At 36.3% G+C, this 26,616-nt stretch overlaps 1 protein-coding gene across 1 annotated transcript in view; it reads right to left on the bottom strand.

Annotated features, from left to right (window-relative positions):
- KDM7A (lysine (K)-specific demethylase 7A) overlaps positions 1 to 26,616 on the bottom strand; it is a 96,233-nt gene that overhangs the window by 8,067 nt on the left and 61,550 nt on the right. The window contains exons 9-21 of the mRNA XM_014937233.1: positions 26,342 to 26,504; positions 22,841 to 22,928; positions 22,006 to 22,112; positions 18,559 to 18,650; positions 14,245 to 14,334; positions 13,239 to 13,448; positions 11,595 to 11,719; positions 10,908 to 11,065; positions 7,844 to 7,941; positions 5,421 to 5,569; positions 5,067 to 5,275; positions 1,826 to 1,911; positions 510 to 786 (exon numbers count right to left, since the gene is read on the bottom strand). Coding sequence (XP_014792719.1) covers positions 510 to 786; positions 1,826 to 1,911; positions 5,067 to 5,275; positions 5,421 to 5,569; positions 7,844 to 7,941; positions 10,908 to 11,065; positions 11,595 to 11,719; positions 13,239 to 13,448; positions 14,245 to 14,334; positions 18,559 to 18,650; positions 22,006 to 22,112; positions 22,841 to 22,928; positions 26,342 to 26,504 — 1,852 coding nt within the window. The remainder of the gene's footprint in view (positions 1 to 509; positions 787 to 1,825; positions 1,912 to 5,066; positions 5,276 to 5,420; positions 5,570 to 7,843; positions 7,942 to 10,907; positions 11,066 to 11,594; positions 11,720 to 13,238; positions 13,449 to 14,244; positions 14,335 to 18,558; positions 18,651 to 22,005; positions 22,113 to 22,840; positions 22,929 to 26,341; positions 26,505 to 26,616) is intronic.

Genomic DNA, 26,616 nt, shown 5'->3' with positions numbered 1-26,616 from the left:
CATCTAGGGGTGGGTGTGGTAAGGAAAAACCTAACCTGCACTTCCTAAATTTTGCTCAAGTAAATTATTCCCTTGAGTAAATTACAGAAAATAAACTAGAAACTAAAAACTAAACAGTATGATCATTTTTGAAGTGTTGCAGCTTTTAAACTTTCACTTTGATAAACAGATCTGATTCAGGCCAGTGCTTCAGAGTACAGTTGTGGTACTGTTCCATGTAAGAAACGTGTAACAGATAAAGCAGCAGAGGTGCAACAGTAACTGTGAAAGTTTCATCTGGCCACACACCCAGTTAGACTTCTCTTAATTCTGCCTCCACACATTCTGTGCCAAAATTTGAGTGTCCACAGGATACCCATCTTGTATCTTTCCTCAAGGTCTAAGTCTGTCCTTTTTTGAGTTTCTGCATATAACAGCTCTTTTTGACGTTTACAAGTTTATTTTCCTAGTCTTTTCCCCCACCCCCCCCACCCCCACCCTGGCAAGAGGATCACAGAGACAAACATCACCTTTTGTCGCCTGGTTGCTGATCGGGGGTGGATTTGATGCTGGCCTCTTTGTCGGATGAAGCGGTAGAGACAAGGACGTTTCACCGTACGGCCTGTCAGGGCTAAGGCTGCCGTCGCTCAGCCGGCATTCTCCTTGCATTAGACTGGAGTCTCGGCTATACTTGCCGTGCTGGAAACCCAAGCCGTTGTTGTGAACTATACTCCTGTTTTCCTGAACCTTATGACTGGCTTCTGACGCACCCTCTTTCTTGACGTATTTTTGAGTTTTACTTGTATCCTAGTATAGAGATGAGAAGAAGAAACAAAGCGGAAGTCAGTAACTTCTGGCTACAAGTTCACTCCCGTTATTCTAATTATACTGCTGTATCTTTGAAAAAGATATTTCAGTTCCACCAGTGTCTGACCACTTTATGATTCCATCATTTCTTTTAGTATAGATACCTCTTAAAAGTAAGATACTATTTTATATGCACTTAAGGGCAATACTATAAATTAATTACACATACTAGCGTACTCAATTTCTCTACTTTTTGGGTTTAGTTTGCAGTGATCAAAACGAATGCAGTTGCTCTTGATTAAACTGGCCACTATCGCAAGCATAACCACTGACTACTTAAATAGGCAATGTGTCTTCAATATTCAGCTGACGAGAGAAAAAATGCCAAATTGGAAATTATAAACTTAAGGAGTAGCATGTACTTCAATATTCTTACCAAAAAACCCCACAAAGCATGCAGTTATCATACAGCTATTAAATAGCAGTATTATTTTGCAACTTTAATCGTTCTAATACTTCCAATATAGACAAGTTTAGAAATACTAGAAAAGTTAATAGTGTAAGGCACACAACCTTTCATTTGTATATTCCTTGCTGGATTCCACCTGGACATCAGAAAGCAAAAATACTCCTACCTCCTGGCTGGTGGTATCAGTTTGGCAGTAATAATTTCCTAAGCAAGTATCTTTACTAGAAATACTATCAACAGGTTCCACTTGTTCTGATGCTCTGGTTGGGAATAACAATGAATAAACAATACTGTGCTTCCCCAGTTCGACTGAATGTAAATTCACACTTTTCTTACAACGTATTTTTTATTTGTCAAGATACTGCCCTGAGCATCTTAATACCAGCCACTAAGATAGAAGACAACAATAATCAAAAAAAGCATAACAAAAATATAATACTCAGCTACCAGCACCAGAAGTATTTATTATACAGTGTTGAAAGACCTGTCTACCATGCTTTCTATATTTAGAAGTTCACAATCTCTTTTTCCTACAAAAATGTGTCCAAAATGTTTAAAGTATTGCTGTACCTGAGGGGTAATCCTCGAAGCTTCATTCAGGTGTCTAGTCCATGCTGAAGTCCCCAAGTCTCTTTCTTCTTCCTTCACAGACCTACCTAAAGAGAAGTTCAACGAGCTTAAATTTTAACATCAGTAACTAGGAATACAAAGTTAATTATACATTTGAATGACTTTAAAACAAGAAAGAAAGGAAAACACAATAAAAAAATATTTCTGAGATATAAAACAAAGGTTGTCAGAGCTGCTTGGTTTCACACACTACATCGGGAAAACAATCTCACAGTATAAATACATGGAGTAAAGATTCATATACCTCAGTAAGGTCAAATATAATCATTCAAATTTGAAAGTACTGATGCTGACAACAGCTTACTTTCTTTGTTACACTACAGTTTTCCACCATGGCTTTGTATCATGAGGAGTTCAAACAAAGATGGGCATTTATTTTCAGGTATTATTGACTGTATTGTTTCTAAGCACTGATGTGCTATTCCGGTACAACACACAGAAGATCTATGCTGATAGACCTATAGAAGAAGCGTCCACACTGAAAACACATTTAAAATACAGTTAACTTGTAAAATTAAGGGTATCCCAGGACACCAATTCAATTCAAATTTGTAGAGACCAAAAGGTTTTGCAAAACCTGCTAGTTAAGAAGCACAGTTTCAATTTCTTCACCCACACCCATGGAGTGTAACACATGTACTGGATCTGGAAAGAACAGAATTTTTTCTTAACAGTTCATATAATGCTATTTTTTAGATTTGTGGCTAAACCAGTGTTGATAACACACCGAAGTTCTGGCTGTTGCTGAACAGTGCTTGCACAGTGTCACAGCTTTCTCTTTTCCCACCCTACCCCCTGTAGCAAGTAGGCTAGGGGCAGGCAAGAGAGCGGAAAGGGACATAGGCAGGACTGCTGACCTGAACTGGCCAAAAGGATAGTCTGTGCCATACAACATCATACTTGAATCATAGAATCATAGAATCATTGAGGTTGGAAGAGACCCTTGGGATCTTCGAGTCCAACCATCTACCCTACTCTACATAGTCCTCCCCTACACCATATCCCTCAGTACCCCATCTAAACGTCCCTTAAACACGTCCAGGGATGGTGACTCAACCACCTCCCTGGGCAGCCTATTCCAATGCCCGACCACTCTCTCTGTGAAGAATTCCTTCCTAATGTTCAATCTAAACCTACCCTGTTGGAGCTTGAAGCCGTTCCCTCTCGTTCTATTGTTAATTACCTGCGAGAAGAGACCAGCCCCAACCTCTCTACAGTGTCCTTTCAAGTAGTTGTAGAGAGTGATGAGGTCTCCCCTCAGCCTCCTCTTCCTCATACTGAACAGTCCCAGCTCCTTCAGCCGCTCTTCATATGATTTGTCTTCTAGGCCCTTCACTAGTTTCGTTGCCCTCCTCTGCACTCGCTCCAGCACCTCGATATCCCTCTTGTATTGAGGTGCCCAAAACTGGACACAATACTCGAGGTGTGGCCTCACCAGTGCCGAGTACAGGGGCATAATCACCTCCCTACTTCTGCTGGTCACACTATTTTTGATACAAGCCAGAATGCCATTGGCTTTCTTGGCCACCTGGGCACACTGCCGGCTCATATTCAGCCGCTTGTCAATTAGAACCCCCAGGTCTCTCTCCTCCAGGCAGCTTTCCAGCCACACTTCCCCCAGCCTGTAGTGCTGCATGGGGTTGTTGTGGCCCAAGTGCAGGACCTGGCACTTGCCCTTGTTTAAACTCATGCCATTGATCTTGGCCCAGTGATCCAATCTATCTAGGTCCCTCTGTAGGGCTTCCCTATCCTCCTGGGAGTCAACACTCCTGCTTAACTTGGTATCATCTGCAAACTTGCTGATGATACACCCTATGTCCTTATCGAGATCATCAATAAAGACATTAAACAGAAATGGTCCTAGCACTGAGCCCTGAGGCACACCACTTGTGACCAGCCGCCAACTGGATTTGAATCCATTGAGCACCAAAAATTACTTGGCAATAAAAAGTGGAGTAGAGGACAAGGCTGGGGGGGAAAGCCAGTTTTCCAAGGTAGTAATTGCTCAGAGACTGGCTGGGCATCAGTCTGCTTGCAGAAAGTGGTGAGTGATTGCCTTTTCACCACTTGTTTCCTTCACTTACTAAACTGTCCTTATGTTGACCCATGAATCTTCTCCCTTTTGCTCTTTCTATTCTCTCCCCCATGCCATAGGGCAGGGAGATAGAATAAGTGGCTATGTGGGAACTTAGCTGCTGGCCTGAGTCAACCCACCACAATTTAGAAACTTGGATATTATGTTTTTCATAAAGTTACAAAGATGGACAGACACTGTACGTATGTTCTTCTCTGGTTAGGATGTAGTGGTGGTGTTTTTATTTATGTTGTCAGTGTGTTTTAAGGACATACAGCTTCAATTACCACTACGCAGTCCATGACACCACACTAGGCCTTCCTGTTATCTATTTAAACAGAAATAAACATACTATTACTTCTTCAAATTAGCACCCTATTTGTTGGTGCGGTTCTATTTGTTTCACATTAGCAAAGCTATAATCCTCTTCCATTTCCTTCTCAAGCAAAGAATTTTCAAGCATAATGACTCTCTCTCTCTGTTCCAAGAACTGATTTTGGTTCCTTTGAGGGGATTAGTGTTAATGTTCTGCTGTCTGTCATTCCCAAAATGCATTTAACAGATGTCTGTTTTCCACAGACATCAAAATGCCACTGACAAAAAAATTACCTCTGAATTCTCCTCTTCGAGAGCAAAATCTCCTTTAATGCACTGCACTCATAGCAGAATTTCAGGAGTAAAGCCAAATATGCTTTCCAAAAACACATGAGAATTCACCAAGCTGATTCCTATGGATATCTAAGCAACACACATTCCATGAAAACTGCAAGCATGAATTTTCTGACAATCTTTTCTGAAGGAGATTACACTTTCAATAAGGAGACTACACTTTCAACCTAGCCATAAATTTGCAACTCTTTTGGAAAAACTTTCAGATGGCATTAGTTAGAAGATGTATTCTGATGACCTCTCAAGCTAAGTTTGTTCAGAAGTAACAATTCCTTTTTATAGGGAAAAAAAAGCAAAACCAAAGAACACACCTTTTAAAATGTTGGTCTGATTTACTTAAAAACTTATGTACAAATCTAAAAATTTAATTTCAAGTGATTACTGTGAGCAGTTTATCCAAGAGCAGAGTGCAGTGGTGTCATTAGTTCAGATACCTACCACATTCTATTGTTTTGTGGCTCTGAGATGGCTGTCTGTCTTTATGCCGACTCCTGGAGTAGCTTCTGTGTTCCTGAAGAGAAGTTCTTTTATCTGTGCAGTCTGTGCTTTGAGTATGACCTGGTAAACATGTAGTATAGTGCAATCCTGCCATAGAAAGCATGCCCTGAATAGCTTCTTCTTCTGTACTTGTCGAGGTAGGACATTCCCTAGAAAAATAAAAGATTATTAAGCAGTTCAAAACAGAACCCTAAATATCTCTGAAGGAGTGATTTTTACATTGGTATAAAGCAGAACATAAATATGTATGAAAATGTCAAACAGTTTATAAAGAAATGCCCACAATGTGCTTACTTTTTACTGGGAGTTTCATTTCTGGATGGCTTCTGGATATTTTGACAAAGGTCTCTCACAACCTTAGATTCCTCTTTGAAATTTGATGTTACTTCCTGTTTCTCTTCATCACCTGAGCTTTCCGACTCCTCTGCGGAGGAATCCTTCTGCTGAAACAAGAGGAAACAGTATGCAGAATGGTTGATACGCCTCCTTAACAGAGACACTACGATAATTTATGCTAAGTAAAAAATTCAAAGGCTTCCAGGTCCAACTTTTTTATATATACAGTATTCAGAATGCAGTTAATTTGAATATAGCAATTGAGATGGTATACATCCAAATTTTTTAACACTGATGAGTACATGCTCAAGCAATATAGAAAGCATCTCCAAAATCCATTCTCCTACAGAAAGCATTACCCACATTAAACCAGGCACAAATCATTGTATTCTCCTTAAAGAGACCATTGATTACTCTGATCTTCTGTATTCAAAGTAGAGAGAAAAATATGGAAGTATGGTTCCGAGCAGCAGCCAGAACTGATGCTTGTTACATATAATGGGACACAACCTGCCCCAAGTAACTATTTCTGGTTCCTGCTGTCACAATAACTTTCAGCAGCAGCATCTCTCTTATGAGTGACAGAAGCTCTTGGGTAAATCCAGAGCACAGCAGGAACAGAGACACAGCAGCTGTTGCCTCTCTTACAGTGGCACAGCCTCATTTCATGAATGAAAGGGCTTTTCAGCTCCTGCTGAGATTACAGCTTGTATGGGCAGGAGCTTCTCAAAGGTGGAGCAACCATATGTGGCTCAATATGCCTTTACGTGAAGCAAGGGCTACAATAGATACGTTCCATCTTAGTAATTCAGACTATTTTCAACAGGTACAGAGAACACCACACATTTTTTTCAAGCCAAACAATATACATGACATCCAATAAAAGTGTTGAAAGTGGAAGATCAAAACATGGAGGAATCATAAAGCTTGAAGACTGACACCACTATCCCTATCCTCAAAAACAGAACTGAAATGAATTAAGTGCATCAAATCACCACGGGATGTTTTTATACAATAGTTTCATTCACAAGAGCAGCTTGTTAATCTTTGACACTTCAATGGTGACACAAATGGGCAATGAAATTATAACTTTGAGTCAGTGTTAGTAATAAACCTATTATTTTGTTTTGTTAAGATCTTCTTCGGTACAATATAAAAACACAAAGAGGATTTAAGGATCTACTGAGATAGTTCATTTTGGATATAATGTTACAAAAGACAAATTTAAACATACTGTTAGAAATTAAGAAGCAGAGAATATAGAAGTAACCAAGAGAGTAAATGGCACTAATATAAAACATTTCACTCAATGACAAAGTCATCCAAAAAATATCTACATTCTCCTGCGAACAAGAAACACATCAGTTCTAAATAATCATTGATTTTGTGTCTTGAAAAAGAAAACCTGCTGAGCCAAAGTCGCTGACAATGCAGTTTAGGAAATCAGAAGTTATACCATGAAGGTTCCTATCACTTATTCCAACATCTAGATCTGGTAATAATGGAAGATAACAAATATTAAAAATAGATTTTGACCACCATGGAAAAAGGAGGAATTTGAAGATTTCTTGTAAAGTCTTATAATAGGCTGACAATTGAAATAAAGACCAAAGTATTAGCTTTCTAGAAATATAAAACAAAAAATTGAGGTAATCGCTCCACCCTACTAGAATTTTACTACTATCCAATTAAAATTGAAATTAGTAAGCCAGGGCACAATTTTGGAAAGGCAAAAAAATAACTGAAATATTTGTATATACATACGCACATTTTTAAATACTGAAAGTTGTATTAAAACACATGCATGCAAATATATACACATGTACACACATGCTTGTGCATTTATATTTTGTTTAGTTGCAAAGAAATCACTACAACCTAGACCCTTAATGGAGGAATCACATTTATTTCGAATAGCCTAAAACATCTCAATAGGATTTAGCCACTTCAGCTTATTTTAAAAACTGAAGGCTTATAAGATTGTTTTCATTTAACCAAGCTCCAAAATGAAATTGTGTGACAAACTCCTAATTCTAATGATGAAATTTAGACTTGTTACAGAAGAAATGAACAAAGCAATTAGGATCTAACTTTTTTCTGACTTTGCATGTTCCAGAGCAGGGCTCATCCTTTGCCAACTCCACTTTAATGACAGAGAAGATCATAAAATTTGGCTCAAGATAGCATATCTTGTAATTTTTCTCAACACTAGAATAAATGAAGAATGAGGCAGAACTGTAAGCTTGAGATATTAACTTGAATAAGAATTAAATACTTTGTTGTTGCTGTTTTAACACAAAATTAACCACATAAATCTGACGTGAGCAAACAAAATTATATTTAATTGTTTCATTAACCTGTGTAACTTTTTCTAGTTTTACCTGTGTAGTGCAATCAGGCTCAGATTCTTCTGAATCAGAAATATCAGAGTACTCTGAGGATCCATTCCTGAGTTCTGATTTCACACTTTCGAAGAACACTGAGGAGAGAAAAAATAAAATATAACACTCAACATCTATTTCATACAATATTTAACAATTATTTTGGAAGTAAAAAACAAGAAACACTTATTTAGTTTTTAACAGCCTATAAAAAAAAAGCACATCCACACACTGATCTGGTTCACAAGTCAAGTTTGCTTAAAACTCTAGTGACTTGACCAATAGATTCCTCAAGTGGCTCACTGGATGAAGCCAGAAGAAGAGAAATCAGGTGCAGCAGGAGCATGTATTTTTTCTCCCTCATAGAACACATACTCCACTGATGGCACCTTGGGCAATTTCTGCTTTTGTATATAGGCTACAGTCAGAGAAGTGGCTATCAAAAAAAGTTAAATTAGAAGAAATCTCCAATATTACTTGTCTTAAGACACTTTTAAACAAGGAAATTCCAGGTTCAAAGAAAGAGCAGTTTTACAGAAACAGTAAATACAGAAGTCAGAGGATATTAAGTGATTTAAAGGTAAAAAAACCCTAACATTGCCTTACTTGCAATTTTACTTTTACATAACAATTTACTGGCATATTCTGCTTTGTGCTACTACAGAGCTGCCAGACAGGGTTAAGTTCAGACCTGTTAAATTAGTGTAATGATACACAATATTCTTGCATTGGTTTTCATCACAGGAACACATGAAAAGGAAGAGGAGGAGAGGAAATACCAACCTTAGAAATGTTTTTTGCTAGTAGTAAGATAAAGTACTAATCAGAGAATGAGGTGTCAAAATAGACATCAAAACCACTGGCATATGACAAAGCAATCAATCAAATCAGCCACCTAGTCCACATGGTTTACTTTTTCAAGTGCTGAAAGAACTCATACATGTAGCTGAGCAGTTCTCAGAAGCATGTACTCTTAAAAGACAGCATATGGCCCAAACAACCACAAGCAAAAAAAACCACATTTATAAGTGTTCGGAATCCAAGGCTCAAGGTCAGTGGGCTATATACCTGTGTCAAGGCTGCTGGCAGAAATCTTGATTAAGTATGAATTTCTGAAAGACTACAATATGCAGTTTAACTAGCAAAAGTTTTTTGGAGAAAAGCGAAATGGAATAAAAAAAAGTTATGAATGTGTGTGAAGAAGGCAGTGGAGAAAGAAAGCAACATAACTTTCTCGAGTACTTATAGCTTCATATAAAACTATGCTGAAAGCAAACTAACATTTTAACTTTATTTGTCTTCATTCCAGATCTAATTTCTGGTGCATTGGTTTGCTTTCAACATAGTTTTGTATGAAACTACATAAACAGAACATAATTCTTCATAACTCATTAATTATGCAAGCATAAAAGATGTACCTACAACCCTATATATACTGCATTTCTACTAGGATTTTGTTTCTATTGTAGACTGTGGCAAAGCTCATAAATAGGTGTCACATACATTAAGGGTTATTATTAATTTCTAAACACTGCATAACTGGAAATTGTTTTTAGAGTCAGAAGAAAGCTGACTGTCAGAAAACGAATAAAATTAACAGCTGGGACCAAAATCTAGAGCAGACTAAACTTAAGATAGTATTAGAAAGAGCTGTGAGAAATATCTAAACACAGTAAAAGAGCAACAACACTGTGTATGAAGTTAAGCTAAATAATGTTCAACATATGACAACAAACTGAATATCCTAAATTACTATAGCTCAAAAAAACCTAAGGGATTTCTGATGACGACTCAAGCTTTCGGCTTACTTCAAAAAGGCAAACAAGATTCTAGGATAAGCAACAGCATGCATGATACAGAAAAAAAAGACTGCTCCAAACTTAGAGACAATTTAGATAAAGATGCAAGAACAATTAAGGATATCTAAATATGCTCACACATGGAAATTAAGATCTTAGGCAAAAATTAATGTGTAAATAATTAACCACAATTTAAAAATAAACAAACTTCATGAAGGCTCCTGGGGAACTTTTATTCTTTCTGTCTTAAAGAACTGGAAAGTCCTAATTATTAAGATCACAAAACTATTAACAAAAATGTGAGTCTTCCTGTAAGAAAGCAAATATTCAGCAAGAAAGAAAAGAAACTGGACATGTATGTGATTAGCTATATATAGATAATACTAAAATACTAAGATACTAAGCTCTACTGTGAAAAGATGTGACTTTTATAATTAAACAGAATGCTGAACACCTATGTCAAGGACTAATCTGTCACTGTGCACAGACAGTGCTATTAAAAATAGGCACTGAAAACAAGCATTCAGTATTGATACTTTATTAGTGAAGTATCTATTAGTAGATTCTGTGATCAGCACTGCTGAACACTTGGCAGGAAGGCTTAAGGTTGCAGAAAGATTAAAAAATACTAACTCCTAGTAAAGAAGGATTTAAAGTATTGTAAAGTGAGGTTAAAGTGTTTTACAGATAACCTAAATTCTTCCCTAGCCTTGCAGATTATGGCAAAGGTTCAAAGTATAAGATTTTATTAACGCTAAATTATGTTTGATCACTTGTATGGAATTAACCTATTCATTAGCAAAACATACAAAATTGTTATCAAGTATGTAATCACCAAAAGGAACAGAAAAGTGCAATATAAGATAGATTTAAAATTAGCTGCATGTTATGATCTTTACTCTCTGCAGTGAATGATGTGATGAACCTTTCACACTGAAGTATATTTTGGTCAAGAAAAATCAGCATTCTTGCATTACAAACCAGACCAAAAGGAACAAATACTAATCTAGAATACCAATTAAATTTCCACTCTGAAAAATGCTGTACGTAGTATTCAAGACAGCACCAACACAAAAAGGTGAGTTTTACTTTTCTACTCTATCCTGTTAGCTTCTTCAGTGGACAAACAATATTCGAGAAATGTTTTGTGGTAATTTCTAATGTTACTTCTCCAATCTATTATTTTACAGTCAGACCTCACAACAGTTAGACCCTTCTCAAGATCTTCAAGAAGTTAAACTGACAGAACTTAGAGATAAGCTTACTGTTCAGTGGTTTCTGGGCATCTGCATTCCCTTCTCCTTCAAATCCTGAGGGCTGGTCTTCTACCTTAACAGTCGTCTTTTTCGACCTTGTTCTGTCATCTTCATCTTCACTATCTGCTGTGTAAAGACTTCGATCTGTAAATGGACGTCTCTCATCTCTGTCTCACAAAAAAAAAAATAAAAATTGTGTTACTCTTACAAACTTGAATTGCTTTCTTTTCATTATTTAAAATATGCTCTCAAGATACAAGCCACGTCCTCTTATGCTCATCTCTTCATTTTAAATTGTACGTATTCCCATTTTACTCCCCGTACAACTGTCATTTCCATAAAGATGCGAAGCTTTACATCAGAATATTTTTAATGAGGATCACTCTAACAGATGGATACAAAACAACCATTTCTACTTTGAAGTATTCCCTTCAGTACAAACCCAAATAAGCAACTGAATGAAATGCTGTAACAAAGAAACATGCAAAGCATCGTCTCCTCTTCGCTCCATAACTGTGGCTCCACTAGGGGACAGCAGACACAACAGACAACACATACCTTCTCTATTTCTAACACCAATCTTACTGGTAATGGGAAATTAAGAGCTCCACAAAGACAAAAGAAATATTATTAACTATTAGCATGATCCACACCATAATGACAAGGAAAAAGTGATCCACAATCAATCCTTTGTACCTAATTATTCTTCCATTTGACAGCAGAAGGCGAAGATCATTGTCTTTTGCTCGCCATTCAGGTACTGTAGAAGATGGCTGAAAGGGCTTGTTAAATCTCCCATTCAATTTGGAGCTTGCAGTATCCTAAAGAAGTAAAAGTAGTGTTGCTTATTATTTATTTCTATAAATTCATATTTTTTTCCTGCACTCCACAAAAGTTTAAACTCAGCACCAGGATGGTTACCTTCCTGATAATGAACAGAAGAAAGCTCAGACAAGAAATAATTTGATGTAAAAAACAGCAGACTGCATGTCCTCCTTCCTTAAATCATCTATACTCTCCCGAAGCATCTGAACAACTACAACTTCACTATAATACTCCTTTTGCGTTTTCTTTGAAGAATTATCAAAACAAAGAAAATACCAACAGAGACAGGCAAGGCAAACTGGGCTTGGAACTGATAAGGTAATTCCTGAATTTGGTATCTGGTTCCATGGATTAGTATCACAGAACTAATTTATAGGACAGTAAAATATCAATGATGGAAAGTAACCTGCCCTAAGGAGAACTTTCTTAGCTCAAAACAATTTACATTTGACATATACTCTGAGACAACTGGCAATATACTTATGTGCCAAAGCAGGAACATGTAAAATTGTTTAGGTTTTTTTACAAGTCAATACTGATAGGAAACAATATTATTTCTGTAGTAAATGATAATGACTAATACTCCTGAACATTTTATTTTGAAAACAGTTTGTAGCAATGAACTGCATAGGTTAACTATTTGTGATAAATTTTAAGTTCAGCTTCTTGTCTTTGAGGGCTAAATCTAAATGAATGTCTCTTTTTCATGCCTTATGAACATCAATATAAGGACCCCAATCAGTGTTTCTCCGCTACGACAGTCCATCCTGTCCCAAACAAATTTGTCAGCATTCTCAGAAAGCTACCGATTTTCTTTCATAAAGCTACTTATTTCCATTCTTTCACTCTTTATACCATTTTTGTTACTGTTTTTTGACACAAGGTTATCAAACCCAAAAAAAAAGAAATTTTCAAGAGACTATGTTTTACTCATTGATTCCGTGATACCTTTGTAACACAACCACAAAGTCCACAGCCCCACAAGGAAGACCAAAAGCAGCCTTAGGCTTACTGGCAGGGAGGCACAGTCAAACAGGAAACAGTATACATGACCAAAAACCAAGGCGACAGTAACTGAACTATAAGAAACACCTATCTAAAAACACATTGAGAAGCAATCTGGCTCAAAGCCTCACCAAACCAAGGCTTTTCGTCACAGAGCTGATTCAAAGTAATACTTGATAGCTACAGTAGTCCTACTTCAAAAATTATACGTGAAATAAGTAGCAGATTCAGAGCACCTTCTGAAGGAAAAGGTTGAAGGAGCCTCCACAGAAAAATTATCTAGGAAGAGATCAGGTAAACTTGAAAGAAAGAATCTATCCAAGAACAAATCTGTGTCTCATATGACAAAGAACTTGAAAGAAAGAATCTATCCAAGAACAAATCTATCTGTGTCTCATATGACAAATAGTAGTAGCCTGTATTCTTATGCATGTTAAAAGCTTTTGTCTTTCAATAGATATGATAAATTTATTCTGGTTTTGTTTTTCTTGTGTGTAACTTAATACTTGCCTCCTCCCATGGTGACATCTCCAGCCTTTTCAGTACCTCCCTGGTGTGGAGTTCCAGGATGTCCAGATTAGAAGGAGTTTTGGTACCGTGGTCTCGCAGTTTCCTCACCCTTCGTCTGGAGTGGTGAGGGGAAGTTGTTTCATGCGAAGACCGTGAAGTTGAACACACACCAAGAATTCCCTGAGTTTTAACTAGTTTGCTGTTTTCCTCCTTTAATTAAAAACACATATTTCAGAAAAGTCTCAGAGGAATAAACTGGCAGACCTTTTAAAGAAATATCACATATTTCCTATGGATTTGATGTATAAAGCTTAGTTCTACTGCACCTCTTTCCCATTTGGGGCCTTTAAACTCTCCCATAATAGTAGTGCTTAACTACCAAGAGTTACCACCAAAACAGAAGGTTTTATTCATAGGGTAGATGTGTACTGTATGCAACAGATCTCAATTCTTTTCAGTTCTAAGAACTGTTCTCTCCATATGCAAATGTGAGAATTTTTCAAGAATCAATATTCATTAAGGATTAAAGGAGCAAAGCACTGTTATAGGAGGGGAAAATAGAAAGAAAAACAAACCACTGACTATATAACAAATAGGGACAAAACATAAGAAAAATGAGCAGAAGAGATGACAACTGGACCAGAACTAACAGACAACAGGATACGAGAATAGAATATGCAAAAATTTCAAATTAAAGTCTTCAGCAGCATATTCACAATAATTAAGTAGTTATGAGTAAGAATATTTTAGAAATACTGACCTATGAGCAATTTCAGCATTAAAAAAAATAAAAAAAATTAATCCTTTTTCAAACGCATAAGATACCCTCACTATACATTTTCTTTATCTGAAATAGCTATACCTTCCATATTCCCAACAGCTTTCCTTGATCTTTTATTATTAAATGAATGATAAATAAATTAAAAGGCATAACTACTGTGGAATTCCCTGATTCAAAGACTCTTTTTTCCCCTGCAGGCTTATGTAGGGTTGCCTCTGTTCTTACCTCTACAGAACGAATCACTTTTGAGAGCTCTTTTATGAGATGTCCAGGCCTAATGTTGTCTGGAATTTCAAAGGCATGTTCTGTTACAAGCTGTATGCAAAGGAGGAAGAAAAGTTATTTAATTAATTTGTTTCAGATAAAAGCAGAAGTAAAATGAAATAAGTAAATCTACAGGGAAAAAACTGAAAAGGAAAAAAACAGAGTAATTTCTGTAATAATGCCTGCAAACTGCTGGGACAGATACATACACACACTGAAGCTTCCAGTCCAAGCTTTGGAAGGCAGCAAATATCCCTCAATGTCTCTAAGAATCCAAGGAAGGGGTAGTACAAATCCATACTGACAACCCACTTAATTTCCTCGCCCGTTGGTATAGTAATCAGCTTTTTGCTTTTTTTTCTTTTCCCTTTAGCATAGTCAGTATAGAGTCACACTTCAGGAACTCATTAGAATCATGACCTTCAAAACAGCTAAAGACTACGGGAATTTCACTATGGCAAAAATTTAATCTAAAGAGCAAATCAAGAATAATAATCAGTAACCAACATGCAGATTTTTACACAACTGCCTTACATTTCACTCTTAAAAATCACCTTCTTAGCTTATTTACAATCTAGTAGGTTGGAGAAAGCAATTAAAAAAAAAAATCATTCCCTGCAAAAAAAAAAAATATCAGGAAGCTGTAACAATTTATTTTCCCTTTAAACCTCCTAGACAGTATTAAAGCAGATTTCCTGTATATATAACACCAATCTGAGTAAGTCCAAACACTCTACAGTTAGATCTAGTAAAAAATATGTTTAATACTTTGTATGTACAGTTTAAATGTTCCTCAAAAGACTTTTAGTTAGAACTAAACAGACAAAACAGCACTCACACATAGACAAGAATGACTGACGTGAATTCTGGTACCCCCTTACTTGACTATTTAAATGGAAAAATATCCCACAAACACTTTCAGCCACCACATTTCAAAAATGATATTCGGCAGTAACACTACTGCTAGAAGCAATTTGATACTGTATGTGCATTTCAGTGAACCCGGCTTCCTCTTAGTCATTAGAACAAATGCCCTCTCCCCTTCAAAAAAACCAACATGGATGTATAACCATGGTATAATCATTCATTTCAGTGCCATTAATTCTACAGGAAAGATTAAATCAGCTGCTATTATTTACCATTGCTCATTCTTTTAATGCACCACCTCTACATATTCACACTTGGGAGCACAGCACCTCTGTCACTAAACTGTGTAATTTTTCCAGCAAGTTGCTGGTCATTTTAGGACCATTCCATCCTTTCTACTTAAGGACTTCACTCTCCCAAAAGCTTTCCTGAGAGGAAAAGCTTTCCTTTCAAGAGAAAGTGACTGATGCAATCCTCCAAAACACTGACTTCAAAGTTTCTCTGGTTTAAAAATACTGGAAAGCCTTTCTAATGCAGACATAGTTTGTATCAGAAGCATTATTTTGCAGTATGATTTATAGTAACTCCTTGAGCAAAGTAAGTTCCACTGGCAAGCTCACTTGTTTGTCACTATAAAAGATATCTACTTAGCTTAATTGAGAAAGCTTTGGTCTATGGCAGAGTAACTATTAAAAAAAAAAATAAATCCATCTAAGCAACCTAAATATGCAAACAAATTCAAATGGATATATAGCCTAACAGCCTGACAGAAGAAAAGGATGGGCAGGACCTACAGTCACCATGTCTGAGAAGTTATTATCATTATTAAATAACTTGTTTTTAACTTGTCTCTGCATACTGCCTCTTGGAAAATTAACAGGACTGAGGAATTCTCTTGTACTAGAGAGAACAGTAGCAACAAAACAGCCTAAGTATGTCAGATGTAAATTGTAAGTTAAAAAAAAAAAATGAGAAAAGCTATGATTCATTCATGAGCTTCAAGAAATGGTTTTGTAAATGTTGGAAATATACAAAGGAAAAAGAAACTTGTCTTAAATCAAGAGATACAGATAAAAAAAACATCCTTTGAATCCACTCATCCTTGGAAACTAGCATCACAATAAAGAATATCAATATTTAATACTCAAAAATAAAGATAAAATAAAAATACTAACCCCCTCATCCATCCCTCCTTACAAAAAAAACCTGATTTTTTTTTTTTCTTTTACAACAGTAATTAATTATTTTTTTTTTAAATACAGGAAAGTTGCTCGAAATAATCTTAGAGGTACATGAATCAAACATCTGAAAAACTGAATCTGAGACCTGTTGCTTATGCATGCTGGAAGGAAGCCAGAGCTAAAAATCCAAGAGGCAGGTGACTGGAGAGCTCATCATCGTTATTGTGTATATCAACTAACCTGCAGATTGATGATCTGCACCAAAGTAACCAGTGGATACACATACTGATAAAAGCCTTGCACAAAATGAATTCAAGACATGGAAACTAAAATAATTTCAGCAGCGTTCAATCTCTATTTTCAGCATCTTGTAATTTTGGCACTTTTTAAATATTGCAGAAATGAAGATACTACTTCCCTGCTGCAGATGAGTTTGTAATTCTCCACCAAGTAGTTTAAAACAATGCACTAAGATAATTCACATGTCTTGAAAAGACATGCTCCATGATACAAATGTGAAACCTCATGAGTAGGGCTTCTCATTTGTGGAGTATTCATTTGTCATTTCTTTTTCAGAATCTGTCTGAAATCCCCAGCATGAGCAGATCATACAGCAATGTACAAAGCTCCTCCTGTCTTCAGCTGCACACAACTACAATCCTATCATGCACATGGCCTGCTGCAAAGAAAAGATCACATCTCACTTATGAAGCAGTAGCTAGAAAAGATCAATGCAAGGTACAAAACATGATAGCTGGTGGACAGCAAACACTGCTACTAGATCACTGATGCTGTGCAGTTTCCTCATAATTCAAGTGTCTGTTCAGACAGTGGTTTGGCAATACTCATAGGTCTCATTAATAAGCATTCAGAATGCAGCATGTGCAACTAATTTTCTTCCACAGAAAAGTAGGAAACATATCACATTTTAGATGAAGTATTAATCAAACTACTTAATGAGTTACTAAACACCACAGAAATGCTACAATACTATGTTACAGCAATCTAGAAAAGAAGAACTCCAATCCAATTTCAAATTAAAATAAGGATTTATACAGGCTACGTGTGATTTCAGTTATCAGCAGCCTGATTACTTGGCTTGCTTATTATCCATGCCACGGATGCAGAGATAGCTTGGATTCACACATGGTTTAACAGCTTAGGCACAACACCCTGTAAATACTGCTACACTGCACACTAGCTAGCTTTGATCCAGAATGGCATAGACAAAGAGACACTGGAGAACAAACTCAGAGACACTACAGACAGCCAACAAAGCTTCACTGGGAATCAGTAACAATACACAGGCTGGACCCCAGCTGATTCCACACAGAATAACCACCTCTGCATTTGCACCTTGTGTTCAGTTCCACAAAGCTCATTATGTTGGATGCAGCATTGCATATATTTCCTATCTGTTGTATAGTAAGTTCTCTTACAGGGAAACCTTGTGGGAAGACAGACAAGAAGATCTCCAAAAGCCAGTTCAAGTCGGCATGGCCAGCAACAAACTAGAATTAATAAGCTCAGTCAGAACCAAACTGCCTGTCAGTGAACAGCACTTCCCAGAAGCAGAGGTTCCAAGAGGGCTTATTAGCTCAGCCACATGAAAAAACCCATGGAGTTAGGCCAGATCCAGTGCTGTGCCAAAACAAATAAGCTTTCCTGGAGAGCAGAGCACCAGCAAAGCCAGCGTAGACAACACATTAATGATTTTACAAGAGTCACCCAATGTTCAGCAGGGACAGTATTCAATTGAAGTGAATATCCTCATCTGAAGCTAAACCAACTCTTCAGCAACACAAGTGTAACTGAAATGTGCTCTCCAAAGCACCTACATTAATGGAAAATGGTAAATATTGGGGCATTCCATCCCTTTACTGCCTCAGACTAGAATGAATCAACTATATAAACAGATTTGTTAGAAAAATGCCTTACCTTATCAGCTTATCCTCTAGCATTCTTACCCCATCCTGAGCTGAAGCAAGATTCTACCTCTATCGGCAACAATATCAGCTTATAAATCGGTCTAAAACTACTTTATTAGCATCTTGGAATATAAAATTGTCATGATGATTCTTTTCCAGATCAGCAGGACATATTGTCCGTACAGTCTTTCAGTACTCAATCAAGAGATAAAACAATCTTAAAAAGGGCACAGACGTTCGCTTACTTCTAAATCAAAACAGAGCTCATCAAAATGGCAAAGAAAATCACTTATACTTACTTCTTTTTTCATCCATAATTTTAAAGCAGTAAGTAAAGCCTTCACTCCTTGCACTAAATAGCTTGGAGGCTGGAAACCATCTTCCCTCAGTTCTAAAAAGGATACAGATAGCAATTTAGAAACACACTAGCAGAGGAAACAATAGGATGACACCTACCCTTCAACCAATAAAGTTGCCATTATGCAACAGCACAAAAAAGGGAAAATTGTATAAGGAAATGAAACATGACATCCTGTATTTGTATGCATACTGTAACACCAAAAAAGCCCAACCCAACCATAAAGTGATTCTACATAAAATAATCTCTTTTTTTCTTAAATATTCTTGGGTGAATTTGGGATAGCTTGCAATGTACTAAGGGTCAATTGAAACAACACAGATCTGAAATACAGGACAAGAGAAAACACACTTGAAGAAGGAAATCACTTCTATTTCATTCAGAAATATTTCAGTCAAAGTGGACCAGAAGGATGTGGGATGTATCTCTAAATTAGAATCCCTATTGCTTATTCCCATATATATAGCAAATGGTTCACACTATCACACTTTCACTGCCCAAACATTTTCTGTCACCCTTCCAAGTATCACAGTTCTCCCTCACACAGTTTACATTTTTTCCTCCCAAAATCAAAGGGGACAGGGGGTGGAAAACACTCTGCTATAGAAGCTGCTCTTAAGAAAGCTGGTAGTCCCAAGTGCTTGCAATTCGTTTTCAATTTTCTCTTTTCCTTCATGGGGAAAAAAAAGAAGGGAAAAGACAAATCCTCCATAAAGAGGGAAAAGTAAGTGGCAACCTCTTCCCATGTTCCTGAGAAATACTTCTGTTTGTCAATATCAAATGCACCAGGATTAGAACTAGAACTATTTGGCTAATTTTATCCCCTTAAAAGAATACAGTAATAAAACACTCATCTTCTGGATAATGTGTTAGTCTGCTGGCAGAAAAAGGGAAGTTCTGTTACTAAACAGCCGTTCTTCCCTCCAAGATGCCTCCTACTTGTTAAAAAGTACTAGCTGCCCACTAGCTGACTCAGATGATAAATTTTTGAGAATAAATAGCAGCACCACAGGCTGGATTTTTTAGTTGCAATAGAAAAGACTGCATGACGTAAGAGTAATAAAAATTAATGAGTATTGGATAGATGAACAAGTTATACAATCTGAACCCCCAAGAACTATAAAGAAAAATACTTTAGGTGAATGCCGCAACACTTATCTTAAAACACTTCTTTGCCAATGAAAAGAACAAAACCAAATGTTTATGACCATACTATCATTTCATAAAAAGAACCAGAAAGATACACTGTGCTCATTTTGTTTACTGACCTGAATTTCACATAAAGTACTGCTAACAACCATGTACTCAACATTTTACATGTTGATCATCACCGTTACCTTTCACAACTGAACTGTTATCATCCCTTATTTATAAAACAAAGGATTCTGACTGGTAAACACCTAATTCACATGAGTCTTGGTGCCAAAGTCCAATATAATCTTCACCCTAGCCATGGAAACCTCGATTTTTATTTTTTATGATGGGCTCATTGATCATAGCATTATTCTGCAACAAAATATCTGCTAATCCATAGATTAAAAATAACATGAGAATAAGCTTCATACCCCTCCCCTAAGATACAAGTCACAAGAGGCTCCTAGCCTATGTACTGAAGGAGTCATGGGATAAAAAGGAGAGCGGGAAGAGAGGAGGAAGGGACCCACGACAAGACTCATAGTTAGCTAAATTATTTAGAAACATATATCCCCACTGATTTTCCAGCAGGAAAACTGCTCCTATATCTTCTGATGAGTTTGTAAATTTTAAATACGCAGGTATGAGACCAACCAAAGCAAGCTTTCAAGAAGAAAATACTCTTTTTTTTCTGAAGAAAAAATTTTCTGCAAGCTTGTTGTATTCGTTAGGATTTCTGAGCTGCCTTAGGTTCATCTAGAAACTTTAAATGCTCATTTAGGAAACAAGGGTTGTTCAATGTCATCATTTGCTGAAAGGAGACTAGATCATTTTCAGTAACTGTGACTGTTTTCATATTAGGAAAAGGTTACGTGAGATTCTGACGTCTTCCAAAGCAGAAGCTAAATTCAGCAGCCTCCTCTGCAGGTTCATTTCCCTCCTTTGAAATACATCATTTGCAATATGACATTTATTATCATGATTAAATAGAGCAGGTAGAGGACAAAATATTTGAGGAAAAGAAGGTGAAGTCAGACAGGCACTCTCTCCAGCTCAATTATACACAGGTACAGATATAGGAATTACGGGGCTAGCAGTCTGGAAAGGACCAGCAACTGTAAAGAACAAGAGGCTATGGAAATGTCTATGTCTACTGATAAGCACTCATAAATGATTTAACACAGCTCCTAGGAACTGATGCATCTTTCCTACAAAAGCCCTCACATGCACCTTTTCTTTCGTAAGAAAGAGCAGAAAACAACAGGTAGTTTGACTGAAAATGTCAAAGATCAGGGAATGTAGTGACAGGAGGAGGGGTAATGGAGATTTAGATTAGATACTAGGAAGAAATTCTTTCCTGTTAGGGTGGTGAGGCACTGGAACAGTTTGTCCAGAGAAGCTGTGGATGCCCCATCCCTGGAGGTGTTCAAGACCAGGCTGGATGGGGCTTTGAACAACCTGGTCTTGTGGGAGGTGTCCCTGCCCATGGCAGGGGGTTGGAACTTGATGATCTTTAAGGTCCCTTCCAACACGAACTATTCAATGATTCTATGATTCATTCAGCTGTAAAGCCACCAAGAAGAAACACACATATGTAAGTCAATGCGATCACTTACGAGTCATTTGCTAAAAGACAGACAGACTACCAAAGGGTACTCAAAGATCGTAATTGATAGGGAAGAAGCCTGAGTGAAAAAACGATGCCACTGAAGTAAGTTTCCTATCTTCCTTAACAAGGTCTTTTCAGATAATGGCAAATTAATCCTGTTTTGCTGGTAGTATAATTTCACCATGCCTGGATTTTAGATACTCTGTTTTGGTAATCTAGAATATTTTCATTGACGAGATACATCATCAGCATTGGATGAAAAACTAATAAAATAGTTCAAAGGTTCTAGCAGCATGCTACATAGTGTTTGCTACAGGCATCATCAAGCTGCACTAAGATTTATGCACAGCACAAGTTACCCTAGAAATCTTTAATCACCTAAGTAGTTTTCAGAAATATCATTTACTAAAACCAAGAACCGCTGAACCTAGAAGTGTCACACTGCAGCATTCACTAAAATCTGGTTAAAAAATAATGTGACTTTTACAAAAAAAGGAATTCAAGTCTGGTTTCCATCTTAAGAAGGTCCCTCTGTTACCACAACAACAGTATAATTTTCTCCATTATCAACTAAAACAAAAAATAAAATATTTTTTTTTTAAAAAGCAGATACTTGTATATCTCTTAAAACAAACCAAGGATTACCTTTCAACGTTTCCAGTAAGTTTTTGGCCACAAACCAACAGATGGCTTCGAAGAAAGGAAATTTGAAAAGATCTGGGGTTTTTAGCCTCTTCTCCATTTCGTAACACCTGAATAAATAGAAACATCACAAAATGTGAATATTTTAATTATCAAATTCATTATTCAACTATCTAATCATTCAAATTGACACAATGTCCAAAATAAAATAAAATAACCATGGCCATGATAAATAAAAGAAGTCAAGTACCACATAGTTAAATCCCAACAAGACCACAGACAAGATTGAACTCTGGTCTCATCCAGGCTCTGACCTTATCAAGTTTGACTGCGGCACTTCTAAGAATAAAGTTGGACTTCATAAAACTAGGATACAAACCCAATGTGTGATCTTTTAACAGATGGAATTTTATCAGGATTCCACTGTAATAAATAAAAACAATATGTTTAGAAGACAGCTCCACATCTTGGACAAAAACTAAATACAGCTGCCCTTAGAGCAATGCTGACTTGAGGACGCTCATTTCAACTGTGTTGCACACCTGGGCTTGCTCAGTTTTGTTTCACTCACTTATACTAATCTCCAAAGTAGAGTTTTTCTTTTTTTCTTTTTTTTTTTCCCCTTTATTCTCTTGCATACACTTCAATTTACTTTTGAAACAAACTTTGCAAAAATGAAATAAGAGTATGTGCTTGATACAGTCTAACTGAAAACGTCGTTATTGTCTGTTTGAGAGCCTGTACCAATTTGATCCTGGTTAAGAGCATGAAGAAAAATATCTATTAAAAAAAATATCCTACTTACTGAGGAAAAGGTATAGGAAGAGCTGAGACTCACCTGAGCTGCATGCCAATGTTGAGGTTGTGCAAAAAGTTTCCTCCAAAAGCCATACAATCCTGAGATGTGAGCACAGCATGAATCCAGCCTGAAACGATAGATTCTTAAACTTAATACATATATATAAATTATTCTAAGACTGTTTTTAAATACATATGTAAGTGAAAATGCTGCTTTGAAAACAAAAAATAATAATAATTGTATTCTGTGCTGGGAACAATTAATCTAAATTTTAACAATATGTAAATTACAGTATTTCAGAAATCCAGCGGAACTGTAGTTTTCTGAATCATTTTAGAATAAGATTTTTTTTTAACGGGAGGGAGTGGGGGGAATGCAAGACTGCTAATGATTTTTCAGATAAAAATTCCCAAAAGTTTTCCCTCCAATCAACAAGAATAAGCAAGTCAGGAGAGGAAAAACATAGTCAACAAAAGATAAAGTCATAACAATAATATAGAAATTATATTATTTTAAATATTTACATGTTGCTTACAGTAACTCAGCTGTTTGCACAACATAAGCTATTTAGCAACACTGAAGTTTCTCAAAGAGTAATTCAGAAGTAGTTCCATTAACTATTCTAAATACAGTGAAATTATTTTAATTCCAGTGGAATTATGATCAGTTTTAAACCCATCATTGTCCTTGTGAACTATGCTATTCAACATGTCAAAGCATGGTCAACAATATGCTATCAATCTAGCTGATTACTACTACTTGGCAATTTCAAGTACACAAAAGAACATAAGATATTGGTTTCCCGATTTAAAACAGTTACTTTCAAAATTTATACAGTGCAGCTTTAATGTAAATAAACTACAAATAGAATTTCTTCTTTCAATTTTTTTTTTTGATTTTGCATGCACATGGGTGATCTTTTGACAAGAGATAAGTTAGCTGGCCACACGTTTGCAGATTACTTCATGGTTTGACTGAGTGTAGGCAGAATGTACAAACACATGAAGCTCCCCAACTTGAGGAAGGTCAGACCAAATCACAAGCAACTATATATTGCAAACTACCCTTAAATCAATGCCCTAATTCATCTAACAACAACCAGTTCTAGTTGTTCTGGTACCACATGTAAAAAGACCTGAAACCTAGCAATAATGCTGACTAAGAAACATGCCTAATATGTAGCTTGGGAGGGAATTAAGTTACAGAATGCTGTATGAGAGAATGTAGAATACAATGGCACATGCGATCTAAGCAGGTTTTTTTTAATATTATATATGGTTCAATTTTACTTCTGTTCTTTGAGAAGTACAGTTCAATGAAGATTGACTTGTACTATCAGTTGCATTTTGCATTTGTTAACATGGTTTCAATTTTCCACTCATCATCATCATACTTGATGAATACCTCTGACTCTCAAAGGAACGTGTATTTCAATCCTTCAAACACACATCCCCCCATACACTAATAAAACTGACAACAAAGCATCCTCACTGTTCCATCAGTGCCAAGGATTTTTATGGCACACCTGCATCAACTAAGGAATTCATTTTTATATTTTTTTTTTACATTCCTACTTGCTATTTTTATGGTGTAGTTCTGATCAAGGTCTATGTAACAAGGCAAGAAAACTTAGTGTAGACCACACAGAATATCCTGAATGATATCTGAATAACTCTCAAGAGCCTCCCAGAAGGTGTTATTCATCTACATGCAAGATTAATTTTAAATCAGAGGTCTACTCTGAATATATTTCAGAGATTATCAAATAATTATGACATCCATTAGCATCAGTGCAAGCAGGAACAGCAAAAGTGGTTTTCAGTAGACATCAGGTTTTCATTAAAGCCTTTAAACAGTATTACAGAATTTCCCATTTTTTAAACACTGTCTTGAAACCTAGTTTAATTTATTGGTTTGTACACTGTACTCCATCATATGTATATGAATATGTATGTGTGTATACACACACTCACATGTGTATATACACATTTACATAAAAGGTACCATCTCATGTGTATACACACACAAATGCACATATATATTAGAAATTATAATTTTGTGATTTTTTTTGACCACGTCAGAGTGAGAGCTCAGATTCAGCTGATTACTTGGGAAGCAGTAACCATTTTCAAAGATCTGCTGGTCACAATAAAGTTCTTCATTCTGTCATTCTGCATTCTTTGTTCATAGATGTATGACCTTACGCTTAGATAAACAAAGAATTAATGTCACCTCTTGCCAAAAATAAATGTTTTTTAAAAGCTTTGGGTGTTCAGGAATATTATGTGTATATTCAGCTCCTCACCAGGTAGTATTTATTCTGCGTAAGCCATGAACTGGAGCAGTAAACACTAAACCTCACAGGTAGAGAGCTGAGCTATGAGAAAAATATAGTAGTCTAAGAAGTCTATGACTGAATAAGGTACTGAATATAATCTTCAAGGCTTATTCCAAGAGTAGAATTGTGCACCATTTTCCTTCTCTGTGTATTTAAAGCTTCCTCCCAAAAAAAGGGGAAGATATTGCCCAGGACAAACCTTTTATAATAAAAAGTATGTGTCTGGATGGTCTGGATAAGTGAAAATATAAGAAATGAACTGGCACTCGCTTTATTGGCAAAATATGTTTGCTTTATTAAAGACTTCAAAGATTATGGTATTTGTGAGTTTAGGAGTGTGGGTGTGGAGTGTTTTGTTTTGAGGGTTTTACTCTGCTTTTTTAAATAGATAAATTTATAAATAGATCAATTGTCTCTGTGTTTCTCATGTCTTAGAAATGTCATATAATTTATCAGATGCTATTAGGTGATGGCTACAAGAAATGTTGTTAAAGAAAATCAGAAAAGACAATGCCACTGCATCATTTTTAAAGGAAGCTGCTAAAATTAATTTATTAACTCCATAGTTTCATAAACTATATCCACAAATATTTTTAATAAAAGGAATTAACGCATGAATTCAAATATATATTCTTCAATTTTATTCAGGGACACTTTCATTTCAATTCAGACAGTCTCCACAGGCTCCACCACAGTTTAGATTTCCTGCTGTCAGAAAACAGAAAAGGGGAGGACGACACGGGGGATGGGATGGGACCCAATCAAATCAACACCCAACTTTCATTTTTAATCCTCTAGCCTGCAGCATAATAACGTTATGTCATGTTTTTTGTAATAATTTTGCCTAGTAGGTGTTCAAAATTCAAAAGCTGCAGAAAGAGAATTGTATTATAAAATTAAGATAGGAATTCAGTCTAGATATCTATCAAATGGTGAACAATATGTGTTCTGTGAACTGGAACTATTTGCCTGACATCCAAATTAAGCTTTAATTTGTTGTCTTGTAATTGGGTAATCAACACCCTTTCTTTCCCTGGTAACTGTTATTACTGTCAGGCAAGCTAAGTACTTGTTTCAAAAATCCAAATTGCGAATTTATTTTTATTTTCTCTTATCCAAAATTTTAGGAGAAACCAAACGTTGATAACACAATCACTAGTGATTAAATATGCTAAGTCCTAGTGATAAGGGGGAAATCTTACCTGTTGGAACAAATAAAGTGTGTCCTTGCTTCACAACACATTTGTAACATTTGTCAACTTTGTCCCCAAAATATACTTCACTCTGGGTGACGGATGAACTCCAAGACTCATATAGAGCCAAATTTTCATCAGTGGGCTTGATCAAATAGAAGATCTTCTCACCCTATTAAACATAAATATCAAATAAATAAATCAATCAGTGGAGGCATAATACAACCTCTGAGTCATTCCTAATGAAGTAACAGATTGATCTAAATGCTAAGTACTCCACATTT

Source organism: Calidris pugnax, unplaced genomic scaffold (genome assembly GCF_001431845.1).
Source record: "Calidris pugnax isolate Ruff unplaced genomic scaffold, ASM143184v1 scaffold1, whole genome shotgun sequence".
Classification (NCBI taxonomy): domain Eukaryota; kingdom Metazoa; phylum Chordata; class Aves; order Charadriiformes; family Scolopacidae; genus Calidris; species Calidris pugnax.
The sequence above is the reverse complement of the archived record's forward strand: the minus strand, read 5'-3'. Positions and strand labels throughout refer to the sequence as shown.